Genomic DNA, 16,164 nt, shown 5'->3' on the forward strand with positions numbered 1-16,164 from the left:
TTTGTTCGTTTTAGACTACAGGGAGTCTTTTTCCGGCTGTTCAGGCACACAAAAAAAATTCTGGAGGCAAGTTGAAGTTTGGGGCCGAAGTCTACGCCCCTTCGTCTGTGACTGATCAACAGTAGGGATTCTTCAATGAAGTCTTTGTTGTCATTCAACGAGAGACGACTCGTTTTCATGCACATTTTCTCATAAAAGAATTATGTAAAATTGCGCGACTAAGATCTCTTCGGCAAAAACGTCAAATTTAATGACAGATTTCTTGAATTTTCTTAGATTCATTCTGACTATTTTGAGGAAGTGTATATGGACAAACAGTACTATTGCTGCTTTTTTCTTGTTTGTCAAGCGAAGGCTTTTAAAGAGAATATGGGAGCACACGCTCGGTTCGGCGAAGCGCCAGCTGCACTGAAGCATGCTGATGCCTTTACTGTGACACAGACTGTCTCAGGAGCATGTGGAAAGGAAAGGAGGGGAGGGAGGGACACAGAGCGTCATAGGTCCCCCAGAGAAGGGGGGGGGGCGGGCGTCGTCATTCTCAACTATTTTGCAAATGTATTAAATGTTAAAGGACTGAATTGGTTTTGTTGAGGAAATGAATCTGTTTAAACTCTCCGTTATGGTATACTTTTTCAAGTTGTATAATTATTGATAATCGCTTCTCCACCTTGCTACAGCAGCCTAAACTTCGAAGTTAATCTCAGTGCCTAGTCTTCAATTTAGTTACTGGGTTACTATATAAACCATACAGTGACTTCAGAAAGTATTAAGACCCCTTGACTTATTCCACATTTTGTTGTGTTACAGCCTGACTTCAAATATGATTAAATATAATTTCTCACCAATCTACACACAATACCCTATAATAACAAAGTGAAAACATGTCTTTAGAAAAGTGTACATTTTGCAAATTTATTGAAAATTAAATACAGAAATATCTCATTTACATGTATTCACACCCGAGTGAATACTTTGTAGAAGCACCTTGGGCAGCGATTACAGCTGAGAGTCTTTCTGGGTAAGTCTAAGAGCTTTGTACACCTGGATTGTACAATTTTTGCTAATTATTCTTTGTAAAAGTCTTCAAGCTCTGTCAAGTTGGTTGTTGATCATTGCTTGACAGCCATTTTCAAGTCTTGCCATTAATTTAATAACTTATTTATACTGAACAAAAATATAAACGCAACATGTAAAGCGTTGGTCCCATGTTTCATGAGCTGAAATAAAAGATCCCAGAAATGTTCCATATGCACATTTTTTTTATATATATTTTTTTACATCCCTGTTAGTGAGCATTTCTCTTTTGCCAAGATAATCCATACACCTGACAGGTTTGCCATATCAAGAAGCTGATTAAACAGCATGAGCATTACACATTACACATTTTTCATGTTTTGGAATATGTTGTATTCTGTACAGGCTTCCTTCTTTTCACTCTGTCATTTTGGTTAGTATTGTGGATTAGTAATGTTGTTGATCCATTCTCAGTTTTGTCCCATTACAGCCATTAAACTCTGTAACTGTTTTAAAGTCACCATTGGCCTGGGCCATTGGCCAGGGTAAAATCTCTGAGTGGTTTCCTTCCTAACCAGCAACTAAGTTAGGAAGGATGCCTGTATCTTTGTAGTAACTGGGTGTATTGATAGACTATCCAAAGTGTAATTAATAACTTAACAATGCTCAAAGGGATATTCAATGTCTGCTTCTTTTTTTTTTTTTTACCAATGGGTGCCCTTCTTTGTGAACCACAGATAAACCTCCCTGGTCTTGGTGGTTGAACCTGTGTTTGAAATTAACTACTGGACTAATTCTATGTGTGGGATACAGAGATGAGGTAATCATTAAAAAAATATGTTAACTATTGCACACAGAGTGAGTACAAGCAACTTATTATGTGACTTGTTCAGCTAATTTTTACTCTTGAACTTATTTAGGCTTGCCATAACAAAAGGGGCTGAATACGTATTGACTCAAGACATTTCAGCTTTAAATGTTTTAGAAATATAATTTCTAGAATTTTAGAATTTCTAAAAACATAACTCCACGTTGACATGTTGGGATACAGTGTAGGCCAGTGACACGAAATCTCTATTTAATTATTTTAAATTTGAGGCTGTAACACAACAAAATGTGGAAAAAGTTCAGGGGTGTGAATACTTTCTGAAGGCACTGTACATTACCTTTGTGCCCAGACATAAAATGGCCCCATTTATGAGTTGTTTTCCTCCTACTCAAAATGATTGGGGAAGGGATCAATTCTACACTGTAGACCCTACTTGGATATAAACCCCCACTATGGCAGAACCACACATCTGAGAACACCGCATGTAGAGGTTGTCTCTAATCATTGTTGCAGTAGCAGACATTTTTACTCAATGAGAGAGAAGACACACAGCTTTATACCGTTTAGCTACGTATTAGAGTGTGTGGGTGTGAGACTCGCGTGTGTACCGTGTGCGTGCGCGCATGTGTGTGCCGAGTATGCGTACCGTGTGTGTGCGTATACTGTGTGTGTGTGTATTGGGGGGTTGGAGATGAAGAGCCAGGTGGAGGATTGAGAGGTCCCTGTAGACAGGTTGTTGGCAGTGATCTTACGGTCATAACTGAGGGGAACAACCGAGGTAGTTAGCCCAAAGGTCAACCACTCAGGGTTTAATTCATGTCGCGGTCACTCCCCGCAGGCCCGACCATTGATTAGAAAAACTCCACTCATTCACCACTCAAACCTCCAAAAACTCATATCAGCAAGTATGAAGTCTAGACAGATATTCCTTATCACAGCCCATCATCCGTGGTTCTATAGTACAGGCAGCACATACTTCATATCGGCCAGGGCTTGCAGAGCCAGGGCTCAGAATTGTTTTTGGAGAAAGTAGACTGTGATTTACTACCAATAATTCATAGGTGGAAATCAATTGAGTTTTATCTGCAGTTCATCTTTAGTAGGCAGCAGCTCACTGTTGACTTCATAAAAGCTGAACGTTTGAGGCCTTCCCGACTGCTGCTCTCTGGGATTACGACCTGAGAATTTGACTGGGAGAGTTCATAAGCAGTCAGAACAGTGACCTTGAGAGTGTATTTAAACTTCATAACAACGTCATGAGAGTTTACAGGCTAACCACTTACTAGTATGGTCAGTGACTTTATCTTGCCACTAAGGGGCTTCTCCTGCCATTTAGCTTTATTATTACGTTTCATAATGCTCTCTGACTGAATCTACAACCTTCACTTTGCCTGTATGTGTGTGTGTGTGTGTGTGTGTGTGTGTGTGTGTGTGTGTGTGTGTGTGTGTGTGTGTGTGTGTGTGTGTGTGTGTGTGTGTGTGTTCTCTCCCAGTCAATACAGGGGGAAGAACGGTAATTGAAGGAGAACAAGGGTATAGGTACACAATTACACCCCTCTACCCTCCGAGCGCCCCACCAAGACGTTGATGCCACGGTAATTAAAGTGAGTCATCAGGAGTGAAGGGTCAGCTTCCTCTACATCCCATAATGTAGACACACATTTTATACACCAACACAACAGAGAATCAATAGAGACGCAATAAGTAATATCCTGCTATTATTGACTCCTAGTGTTATCCTAACAACAGAGCACACCACAACAAAGTACATACATCAACAAGCATCTAAATCAATGGCAGGGTCTGATAGTGGTGGATACAGAGGTACAGAGGTAGCCCTCCATCTCTCCCTTCATAATTTCCTCCCTCTCGCTAACACTTTGAGGTAAACAAAATAAAAGCCACTGCCAGAACACACACACAAAGGCGCACGAAGTCTGTGTGGCTCGTCGATAGGGCTGGAGAGTGTTGACCACCAGCTAAATTCTAAAGTCCTCATATGACCTTAAGGAAGTAGCTGATTAGTAGAATCAAGTGAAAAGGCAGGGCCACTCCAGAGTTTGTTTGTGTGTGTGTGTGTGTGTGTGTGTGTGTGTGTGTGTGTGTGTGTGTGAGTGAGTGAGAGAGGGAGAGAGGGAGAGAGGGAGAGCAAAAGAGAGAGACGGAAAGACTGAGAAGGAGAGAATGAGGGGTGCATGATAAAATAAAATGCCCCCCCCCTCATCAATCTATTAGAATGTCATTCCATTTCACTATAAAACATTGATTAAGTGTTGTTGTCCATTAGTTTACTCCAATTAGGGGAGGGGTGGTAGGGTTAGGGGGAAATATATTATAAATAAATATATATATTTAAAATAATATACATTTATTAAAATATATATACAGTTGAAGTCGGGAGTTTATATACACCTTAGCCAAATACATTTAAACTCAGTTTTTCACAATTCCTGACATTTCATTCTAGTAAAAATCCCCTGTCTTAGGTCAGTTAGGATCACCACTTCATTTTAAGAATGTGACATGTCAGAATAATAGTAGAGAGAATGATTTATTTCAGCTTTTATTTCTTTCATCACATTCCCAGTGGGCCAGAAGTTTACATACACTCAATTAGTATTTGGTAGCATTGCCTTTAAATTGTTTAACTTGGGTCAAACGTTTTGGGTAGCCTTCCACAAGCTTCCCACAATAAGTTGGGTGAATTTTGGCCCATTCCTCCTGACAGAGCTGGTGTAACTGAGTCAGGTTTGTAGGCCTCCTTGCTCGCACACGCTCTTTCTGTTCTGCCCACACATTTTCTATAGGATTGAGATCATGGCTTTGTGATTGGCCACTCCAATACCTTGACTTTGTTGTCCTTAAGCCATTTTGCCACAACTTTGGAAGTATGCTTGGAAGACCATTTTGCGACAAAGCTTTAACTTCCTGACTGATGTCTTGAGATGTTCTATTTTTGTTTCATCAGACCAGAGGACATTTCTCCAAAAAGTACGATCTTTGTCCCCATGTTCAGTTGCAAACCGTAGTCTGGCTTTTTTATGGCGGTTTTGGAGCAGTGGCTTCTTCCTTGCTGAGCGGCCTTTCAGGTTATGTAAATATAGGACTCGTTTTACTGTGGATATAGATACTTTTGTACCTGTTTCCTTCAGCATCTTCACAAGGTCCTTTGCTGTTGTTCTGGGATTGATTTGCACTTTTCGCACCAAAGTACGTTCATCTCTAGGAGACAGAACGCGTCTCCTTCCTGAGCGGTATGACGGCTGTGTGGTCCCATGGTGTTTATACTTGCGTACTATTGTTTGTACAGATGAACGTGGTACCTTCAGACGTTTGGAAATTGCTCCCAAGGATGAACCAGACTTGTGGAGGTCTACAATATTTTTTCTGAGGTCTTAGCTAATTTCTTTTAATTTCCCCATGATTTCAAGCAAAGAGGCACTGAGTTTGAAGGTAGGCCTTAAAATACATCCACAGGTACACCTCCAATTGACTCAAATGATGTCAATTAGCCTATCAGAAGCTTCTAAAGCTGTTTAAAGGCACAGTCAACTTAGTGTATGTAAACTTCTGACCCACTGGAATTGTGATACAGTGAATTATAAGTTAAATCATCTGTCTGTAAACAATTGTTGGAAAAACTACTTGTGTCATGCACAAAGTAGATGTCCTAACCGACTTGCCAAAAATATAGTTTGTTAACAAGAAATGTTTGGAGTGGTTGAAAAACGAGTTTTAATGACTCCAACCTAAGTGTATGTAAACTTCTGACTTCAACTGTATGTGTGTTTCCTGTCCTTCATGAGATCACCAAATGAAACACACTCGACATGACTGTCCCTTAAGTGTCCACGAACCATTCCCACATTCTCAAAAATAGAAATATTGTTTAATTATTCAAGCTGTTGATGCCCAAGTGTCTCTCTGTGTTCCACAGTTTACATTCCAATCTCGAACACTACAGATCATAGAGGCAGCGTATTTTATGACCGCCCATAAAACAGCCGACTTCCCACATTCCCCTTCCCACACTCCCCCTCTACGAGAGAGAGAGAGCACTCTGTAGAGTGGACCCACTGTAACCTGATCCTTCAAATCGTCATAGAAGAGTTATGACAGCAACTAGGCTTCTCCAAATCTGCACTCTGATGTCTACCAAACTTGCCAACAGCCAATAGCTAATAGTGCGTACTCAGACACCCTGTTGTCTCTCTAATCATCTCTGACATCAATGCAAACGGATGACGTCTTTTTTACCGTGTCCCTGTCCCGACAGGTGCATTAAAATGGCCCATTCCAAACGGTCCACAGGGATGCTGGCCCATATTGACTCCAATGCTTCCCAAAGTTGTATCAAGTTGGCTGGATGTCCCTTGGACCATTCTTGATACACACGTGAAACTGTTGAGCGTGAGAAACCCAGCAGGGTTGAAGTTCTTGACACAAACCGGTCCGCCTGGCACCTACTACCATTCCCCATTCAAAGGCACTTAAATCTTTTGTCTTGCCCATTCACCCTCTGAATGGCACACATAACTCAATCCATGTCTCAAGGCTTAAACCTTCTTGTCTCCTCCCCTCCATCTACACTGATTGAAGTGGATTTAACAAGTGACATCAATAAGGGATCATAGCTTTCACCTGGATTCACCTGGTCAGTCAATGTTTTGCATACTCAGTGTATAGTGCACTACTTTTGATTAGGACCCATAGGGATCTGGTCAAACATAGGGATTAGGGTGCCATTTGGGAGATAGCCAAGGTAGTAACACTTTATGGTTTAATTAGGAAGTAGAATAGAGAGAGGGTGCTGTGTTTTTATGTCCTTACAAAACGCCTTCCTTGGCTCAGTGCTGTAGCATGGTGTATTATACTGTACGTGACGGAACAAAGGAGAGTAGTTTGTTAGATAACAGCCTACCTGTGAACTAGGATGTTCTAGCGTTTAAGCAGCTCCCTCTGGAGCACATGTACAATAAAACAAAAATAATTAAAAAAAGATAACAGGCTACCTTAGATGATGCACTGCTGAGGCAAAGATACACAATACAGGACACATACACCTGCTTCCTACATAGAACCAGTCCTTCGGTGCCGCAGTCATTTCTATCTCTCCGATACTTTATGGATCAATTCATGCCATTGACGAACCCTCAAGTCCACCGCCAGTTCATAGTCAGACAGAAAAGCGGCAGACACTGTGGCCCTTCAGGGCCAAGCCACAGAGTTCTGCACCATTGTCCTATTGCAGCCTTTCAGAGGCTAGCTAGGTCCTACAATCTGAGGGGAGGGATGGAAAGAAGTAGAGGACTTATAAAGGATGGTTTGTTAACAAGGCTTTTGTTTAGTAAAAGTTCAGAGGCACGGGCTCATTGCTCTGAGCTGCTGACAGACAGAGAGATTGAGCGATAAAAACCCAGAGGCTCAGGCTACAGAGGAGAGGACTGACAGAGATTGATGACCTCTACTGGATAGGGTCTTATGAAGGAACACAATGGGAGAATAATACACACACGATGCGCTGTGAGTGAGTGAAATGTGACAATTTGTGTGAATGCATGTGAGCATTTTGTGTGTGTGTGCGCACAGTATGTGTGCGTACGTACGTGTGTGTTTGTGGTGTGTGTGTACCTGGTAGGTGTCCCAGAGGCGTATAGTGCAGCGTAACGGCAGCTCTCTCATCAGCAGGTTGTTCATCCAACGGAAGGCAAACTGGAGATACTCCACTTCATACTGCTGCATGTGGACGTGCACCATTTCTGAAACACACCCATACACAAAGACTCGTTAAACTGAAACACACACACACTTCCGTCAAACAGTGATCAACGCACGCACATACAGTATGCACGCACACGCCCGTCAGACACTGATGAACACACACATGCACAATTCACATGGACAGCCGCTGATAATCTTCTGATATCCACAGCACACACACACACAGCTTTCTCATTCCACCGATGACGGCTGGGCGGTCAGACAATACAGCAGTAATTGCATAGTTGTCAGTGGACCTCTCAAAGAACATTAAAGCTACTATAGAGCTAGGGAGAAAGACAGCATTATAACAGTGTGTGTTGCGTGCATGCGTGCGTGTGTGTGTGTGTATTACTGGGAGCGATTGACACTGGGAGCAGGGAGGGAGAGACGAAAGACCGCAACCAACCAAGCCGACTTGTGCTATAGTAGACTAATAGCTGCCATTGCTAGGTTATTTATCATCAAATATGATGACGTAGTACCAGTCTTGACTGCATCAAACCGGGAGAAGCTAGTTAACCTAGCTATAGTTAGCTAGCTAGGCAAAATTGAGGGTACAGTACATGCGCTTTCTCATTTCTCAACTCCATGTAGAATATTAAGTAGCAGCCTACCTGTTGGCTCTTGGTCGTTGTATTCTATACCTCTCTTTTAACTTTTAATTTCATCTTCCATTGATTAGATACACCATATACGCAAAAGTATGTGAGACACCCGTTTAAATTTGTGGATCTGGCTATTTCAGCCACACCAGTTGCTAAAAGGTGTATAAAACCGAGCACACAGCCATGCAATCTCCATAGACAAACATTGTAGAATGGCCTTACTGAAGAGCTCAGTGACTTCCAACGTAGCACCGTCATAGGATGCCACCTTTCCAACAAGTTAGCTTGTCAAATGTATGCCCTGTTAGAGCTGCCCCAGTCAACTGTAAGTGTTGTTACTGTGAAGTGGAAAGGTCTAGGAGCAACAATGGCTCAGCCGTGAAGTGGTAGGCCACACAAGCTTACAGAACGGGGCCGCCGAGTGCTGAAGTGCGTAGCGAGTAAAAATTGCCTGCCCTCGATTGCAACACTCACTAACGAGTTCCAAACTGCCTCTGGAAGCAACGTCATCACAAGAACTGTTCGTCAGGAGCCTCATGAAATGGGTTTCCATGGCCGAGCATCAATTACGTTGTAGACGATTCTGTGCTTCCAACTTTGTGGCAAATGTTTGGGGAAGGCCCTTTCCTGTTTCCGCATGACAATGCCCCCTGTGCACAAAGCCAGGTCCATACAGAAATGGTTTGTTAAGATCGGTGTGGAAGAACTGGTCTGCACAGAGCCCTGACCTCAACCCCATCGAACACCTTTGGGATGAATTGGAACGCAGACTGCGAGCCAGGTCTAATCAGCCAACATCAGTGCCCAACTTCACTAATGCGCTTGTGGCTGAATGGAAGCAAGTCCCCGCAGTGAAAAGCCTTCCCAGAAGAGTGGAGGCTGTTATAGCAGCAAAGGTGGGACCAACTCCATATTAATGCCCATGATTTTGGAATGAGATGTTCGACGAGCATACTTTTGGTCATGTAGTGTATCTCCTAACTTTTGCCACACACACACAAGGCTTTATGACTTCAGCCCATTGCCACTTTGATGACTTATGATTGGCCAACAACAAGCTACAAGCGTCACGCTCCACTTGTGAAAAGCAAGAGCAGCAGCATAAATGATCAAATGTCTCTCGCTCTCTCTCTACTGCAGCAGTCACGTTCGGGATCTGTACGGGCCCTTCCGGACTAGTCAGTTAAAATTACACATACCTGAGACCCGCGACAATCATATCAGATCCGACCCGTTACATTATTTAGAGTTCTGTATCCGGAACGCCTCGTGTCCCGGATTAGGTCGAGGGTACAGGTGGATCTATGAAGACCTCTAGTGTGCATAAATCAGAGACTCTCACACAGCCAATCCGTTTGTTTGCATCAACAGAGTGACCAGGGGAGTGCAACTAGTTTTTCTTCACACACAATAAATGAATGCAACACATTCGGCAGAAAATAGCTTCATTTTCATCAGATGAAAAGAGAAGTGCCACACTATTTAGCCAGCAGCCACACATAAGTACATTAGCTTACAGGGGGGAAAAAACAAGGTATTTTTTGCAAAAACGATGCACGGCCATCCGATTCCTCATGTTTATCATAGAAGAATGTAGCCAGCAACATTTCCTAAAGTTTTGCTTGAAGTTCATCTTGCATTTTAACTTCCCGGAGAAAAGCACGCATTAACGTGACCCCTGCTGTACCCATCGCGATTCACTTCGTTTGTCACCCGACACATGTCAACGCACATCAACACTTCACATTAGTTCGTTCTCGCATGCACACCCACACAAACACTCTCAGAGGGTGAGGTAAACAGTGAACACTCTCCCCTTTTGCTCTCTCGTCTCCACAGTTTAATTATCACATAGCTATGCTCCGCGTAAACAACTTAGGCCTACCCTCATTAACAGTGAATAAATCACAGTAATATATCACTTCCAAACAGCTTCCCTAATAAGAGGCAACAAACACTTTTGAGGAAATAAATATAAAACATCTTGAAATTATACTTCTCAGATGTAGTCAGAGGAGTTGGCTTGGCTAAAGTACACTCAGATCGGGTACCAGGCTAAGACTAATGGTAAGAAGAGTAGAGAAACCATCCTACTGTGTGTGTGTGAGAGAATGGAGAGAGAATGGAGAGAGAATGGAGAGAGAGAGAGAGAGAGAGAGAGAGAGAGAGAGAGAGAGAGAGAGAGAGAGAGAGAGAGAGAGAGAGAGAGAGAGAGAGAGAGAGAGAGAGAGAGAGAGAGAGAGAGAGAGAGAGAGAGAGAGAGAGAGAGAGAGAGAGAGAGAGAGAGAGAGAGAGAGAGAGAGAGAGAGAGAGAGAGAGAGAGAGAGAGAGAGAGAGAGAGAGAGAGAGAGAGAGAGAGAGAGAGCGACTAAGTAGTGAGTGAGAGAGTTGTCTGAGTTCCTCCTGGTCCCCTGGAAGTTAATTAGTTAGTTATTGTTTATCTGTTCTAGAGCCAGTAGAGTAGAGGAACAGCTGTTATAGCTAGGGAAGGAAGACCGAGAGAGTAAGAAGATTATTAGTGTTTGCTTCAGTACTACGGAACCACTCTTTCTGCTCCCTCTCTCTCTGCTCTCTCTCTTTCTGCAATAGAGAACATTATTTTACTCCGTTACAAACCCAGGGAGGAGGGAAGCACCTGCTTTGTATTGGTTGAGGGTGAATTCAGTCAAGCCTGTGGTTGAAATCGTTTGCCCCAAAAAGTACTTTACCAGATCAAAATCAAAGTCAGTGGTAATTAACTCATCAATTCTGTTTGCGAGTAGTCAGACTATAATATGGTAAAGAAGATGGCAGGACTGTTTGTTTAGTAGAGTTTAGCATCCGGGCAGACTCCGACTGGCAGCGCACGGCCTGCTAGGTAGATTCGGTCTGCGGGAGGACAGTTGGAGGTCAGGGGTCAGAGAAAAGACAAGTGATGGCGCTGAGATGCATTCTGCTGAGCTCCACACTTCTCCCTGACTTCTGCTCTCCTCCATCTATCCAATAATTACATCTACGCCGTGACCCTCTCTTTCGCTTTCCGCATTCTCTCTCCCGCTCTCGTGCGCACTCTTTTGCCCCTCATCTCTCTCTCTTTCTTTTCTCAGATGTATTTTTCATCCATCTCGTTCCCCCTCCCCCTTTCTTTACTCCTCCCTCTCCCTCCCTCTTAGCTACGTTTTCAGTGTGCATGCCTGTCTGAATGGGCTCTCTGCGCAGCTTTTTATACTACTTTACCAGACCTCCGGTACTCTGACAGCATGCACCCTGAACGATAGGTCCTCTATAGAAATCATTTCCCGTGACATACCGACGGCGTGTCTTTTTGCGTCTGTGACAGCTCTGCCGTTGTCCTTGTCACGTTTCAGTGTCAGGCAAAGTTGATTACATAAGGAGATTGATAGACACACCACAACAAGCCCTCTTAGCTTTAGTGAAAACTGTGCATCCTATATTCTTAGGTGTGTGTGTGTGAGTGTCTGTACTCTATATCCCAGGATGACAGTTGACAGTGTGACTGTCTGTATGCCAGGCTATCCAGTTCTTTCTCTCTGTGCTCTTAGTGATGGCATTCGTCACAACAGCAGGAATGCGTCATTCAGTGACGACTATGCACTGACGACTATGATCTCAACCATCGACCAGGGACTCCAGTGTCCATGATCAAAGTCAAATTCAGCTATAAAGAAGAACTCCCTCATTATCTCACTTACAAAACTCTTCAAAGCACATATTTGATGCAAATGAATTAATGCATATTTGAGTTGCTTTTATGGTAAACAATATAGCAATATGCATAGTGCTGCTAAGACGGTAGAGGAAAGCCAAGCTCTATGGGCCTGTGTGAATCAATAGGTTGTGTGTAGATGGACTGAGAGGTCTAGAGGAGATGAGAGGAGCTCAGAGGAGAGGCAGAGAGATCAAAAGTGGGGTGACTGCAGGTTGATGAATCATCACAGCAACAGAGTGATGTCAGAACAACATGAAGCCCGGCAATGGACCTGTAATCACCGGCATACTTAAGAGAGAGAGTGTGAAAGACACACGCAGGGAAGCACGCACAGTCACACAAACACACACACACACAATCATGCGCATACACACGGAATAATACCATCTAACATCTTCAAACAAAAGGAAACATACAAGGTTTTTCTTCATAGATACACTAGTCAACTTTTATCTAAAATTCTATTCAGACTTCTGCCTCAACAATCGAACCATGGGAGTCTTACATGTACATGACTCAGAGTGCAGAAACCATGCTGTTTCTCTCCTTCATTTGCATAAATAAATTCACCTTGAGCAATTTCCATGCTGATGAACCCTGAATGTATTCTGTATTCACACAGAACAGAGAGCGAGAGAGATGAGGAAAAATGTACAAACCTTACAGAGAGACACATAAAATAAAATATATTTTAAAAATTCATTTTAGGGGGTAGATCAGCTTTAATATTTCAGATAGATTGTAGCTTCCGGTGAACATTAGAGCGCCGGTAGAAATTACACGCTTTAGTGCCACGATAAGAAAACGGGGCTATCGTTTAATACTGTCGTTAATTTAGAGCGAAGCCCCTGATTGTTGCTAAAAGCACCCGGCGAAGGTTCTGCCTTTTGGCTCCTGAGTAGAGGGGATGAAATGAATTGCATAATGAGGGGATCAGGGGCAGCCAGGGGTGGAGAGGTGAAGAGTTCCACAGATTAGAGACGGCTCTGTTTTAGGTATAGAGTCAAAGGGGGGGAATCAGGGCCTCAGAGAGAAGATCAACAGGTTAGGAGGATCTCAGCATCCAGATCAGGACTAAGTGGCTAGAGAGTTAACTCCCCTTGTGTCCCATGTCCGACAAGGGTCATCTCACGCTACACTACCACTCAACAGCCTAATGGTCCAACTGAGAGCAACTGATAGAGCGGTCCATCATAACTAAATGGACATAAACCTCCATACCTGTCTGCATTTCCCAACACTTCCCGGAAAACGGTGTCTAACTCACTGACTAATGTCACCTGTAACATCAACTCAAGTAGAAAATTGAAAAGTGAGTATAAAGGACATCTTTAAGCTGTGGTAGGCTAAACGCATTAAGAAAAACGACCGCCCCCTTTTGGCTTAAACTAGGTTTTGTTCCCGTCCCACTCTCCTGGATTGAAGGTGACCGTTTTCTCCTCCTCATTTAACTAGAGCACACCCTATGCACTACCACCTCAGCGCATTCCTTCCCTCATCTCCGTGCCTGGTTCTGTTTAAAGGGCCTGAGAGCTATGATGGTAGCGTGGGCCGCGACGGAGCAGGGGAACATGGGGGATTACAGGACGAGATAGGGGGCTGTCGTCGATCACGTGGAGGGACAAACTCAACACACATCTATATGCACACACACACACACCACCTTATCTCTGCTTAAAAGAGATATAGATAAATTCCATTAGTACATAGCTTCCATACTGTACTGCACATACAGGAGCCCATCTTTCTACTCTTCACAAACTCCTTGTGGCATATCACATGTGAATACCCATCTAATCAACACATCTATCAACTTATGAACCCCGTTCTTAAAAAGCACAAAACAAAATGTGCAATCTCGACCGCCACGACACCCTGGTCAGGCAGCTAATGACAGACAGCAGTGACCCTAAGGCGGCTACTGTGCGGTGAGTGAACACAATGGCATGACTGACTGATTTCTAAAGCTATCGTGAGTGAACACATTGGCATCGACTCCTTTCTAAAGCTCCACACTGCCCGGGCCATCCATCCATCCACGGGAGTGTATTTCTAAAGAGCGGAGAGAGAAGAGAGGAGACGAGCTGCCGCGTCCCTGCATCGGTCGGTCAAACGTAAACAAAGCCCAGAGAGAGGGAGAGAGAAGGGGAAAGGAAATGGAACAGAGGGAGATCGATGCTGTTGGGGGGGGTGGCTTTGTGTGTGATCTGATTCCCATTTCTGTAATAGCCTCACACCAGCCTCTGTCTTTTAGAGAAACACAGCCCCACACAAAGGACGAGAGGATAGAGAGGAGAAGAGATGTGTATTACTCCTGCTGTGTTGTGTGGAGAGGAGAGGAGATCAGGCCCTGAGAGAGAAGAGAGGAATGCCATGTGGAGGACGAAGAGGAGATTTGAGGGACGCACAGTCCCACACACGGTTAGGGTGCATGCGACCCCTGTCTTAGTCAGAAGTGAAAAATGTACTCTTCATATTCCATTATAACCCCTATAGCCTCTTCAGCTTGAATCTATTTCTCTGCACACTGTAGCCTATATTTTAGATGTAGTGCACATGTACAAAGGCATGCATGTCTGAATGGCACGCGATGCTCTTGTCAAACCCTTACAAAAGTAGCATGGCTGTCACCAGCTCTCAAAGACACAGCTCGTTGTGTAGTCACGTGGGTCGCGCGGCAGCCAGGCTGTTACAAAAGCGGACGTCTTTCGTACCAGCTACCGTCATATCATCCTGGCAAATCAACTATTATACTTGTACAACTATCTGTCCTTGAATATACCATGCTTGAATAACCTCTAGCGCGTGACAGAATCGGAGCGAATCTCAAAACATACTCAACTGCCTCAGTGGGCGTATAAAGTATAAGCTCACTGCACTCGTTCAGTTGAACATTCTCTGAAAGTCTGAAATAAATAATATAGTATAAAGTTAGATATTCAATGAGGGGGGAGTACAGCAGGTACCCCTCCACGCCTCCGCCCCTCATCCCTTCATTCCTCCATCCTTCCACTTCTCCTCCCCCGTAATAATGTAGGCCTGTAATAACAGAGCTGGAGGAAGCAGGACACTGCCACAGGGGGACAGGACCCATTGGCTCCCACTGCCTCTCTGCTCTGAGATGTACAGATGAGATGGTACGGTAGGCAGAGACCTGGTTATACTAGAACAGGGGTAGGCAACCCTGTTCCCGGAGTGCCGCAGGTACTGTATGATTTTGTTCCATCTAGGCACCACACCTGACCAACTGAGCTAATTGATCAGTTCAGTGATTGCCTAAATTCAACACACCTGGTCTTCCAGGTCGGTTAAATCCAAAACATTTAGTGCCTGCGGCGCTGCGGGACTAGGGTCGCCTACCCCTGTACTAAAATAACCAGGGTGCTTGTTTTGACCCGAGACGGGTCGTTCACCCGATTTGTCAGGGGAATATTGTGGCCTATTTGAGGTTGAACGTTCACTCCTCTGCTAAATTCAGCAGGGACTGGTCAGAGAGCCTAGACGATGCTCTCTGCTATATAGGCTACTGTACTCTATGGACCTAGTGCTACACAGAGGCAGAGAAAAGGGAGGGTTCTTGAGGCATCGTGCCAAACCGTTTTCCTCTCTCCACCCCTGTTGATTTGAGAGGCAAGTGTGGGTGGTTGAGGGTCCAGGCAGGGCTGTGCTCTCCCGCTCTCTCTATTCCTCTCTGTTCTGTTTCCCCCTCTTCTCTCTCTGGTCTCTCTTTCCCTGCGGTGTGTTTGTGCTTTTCTTTCTACTCGCTCGCTCTACTCTCTCTCCTTTGCTCTCTGTTTGAGGGAGATAAAGGCAGGTGAGCTGGCAGTGTTTGGGCTGAAGGGCAGGCAGGGAGAGACTGAAGGACGGACCTGAGCCGCTGACACAGAGCAGACGAGTCACCGGGTAGGACGGGATGAGGCGTTAATGCAAATCAGACACTGGGGTGAGATCAGCACCACTCCACCACCACCTCTCCCCTCGCCTCCGTCACTGGTGGTCAAATTGGACTGTATAAGCCAAGGTATCAGGAATTACAAGACTCTGCTGTAAGTCCGTATAACACAACGACACAGATCAGTTTCTGTATTATCATCATCAGGTAGAGATCAGTTTCTCATGTCATCACACATTTGATATGCATGTAATTTAATCTATCAGCATCACTGCAAAGGACAATGCAAGGTGAGGTCAATTCACCATTACACTGTTAACTCGTAAGGCACCTTGAAAAGCCCTATAAAATG

At 44.2% G+C, this 16,164-nt stretch overlaps 1 protein-coding gene across 2 annotated transcripts in view; it reads right to left on the reverse strand.

Annotated features, from left to right (window-relative positions):
- The window catches only part of LOC120049843 (TBC1 domain family member 22B-like), a 189,730-nt gene that overhangs the window by 40,417 nt on the left and 133,149 nt on the right, over positions 1–16,164 (reverse strand). For both annotated transcript variants that reach the window (XM_038996298.1, XM_038996297.1), the window contains one exon: positions 7,475–7,602. In XM_038996298.1, coding sequence (XP_038852226.1) covers positions 7,475–7,602 — 128 coding nt within the window. The remainder of the gene's footprint in view (positions 1–7,474; positions 7,603–16,164) is intronic.

Source organism: Salvelinus namaycush, chromosome 6, assembly GCF_016432855.1.
Source record: "Salvelinus namaycush isolate Seneca chromosome 6, SaNama_1.0, whole genome shotgun sequence".
Taxonomy (NCBI): Eukaryota; Metazoa; Chordata; class Actinopteri; order Salmoniformes; family Salmonidae; genus Salvelinus; species Salvelinus namaycush.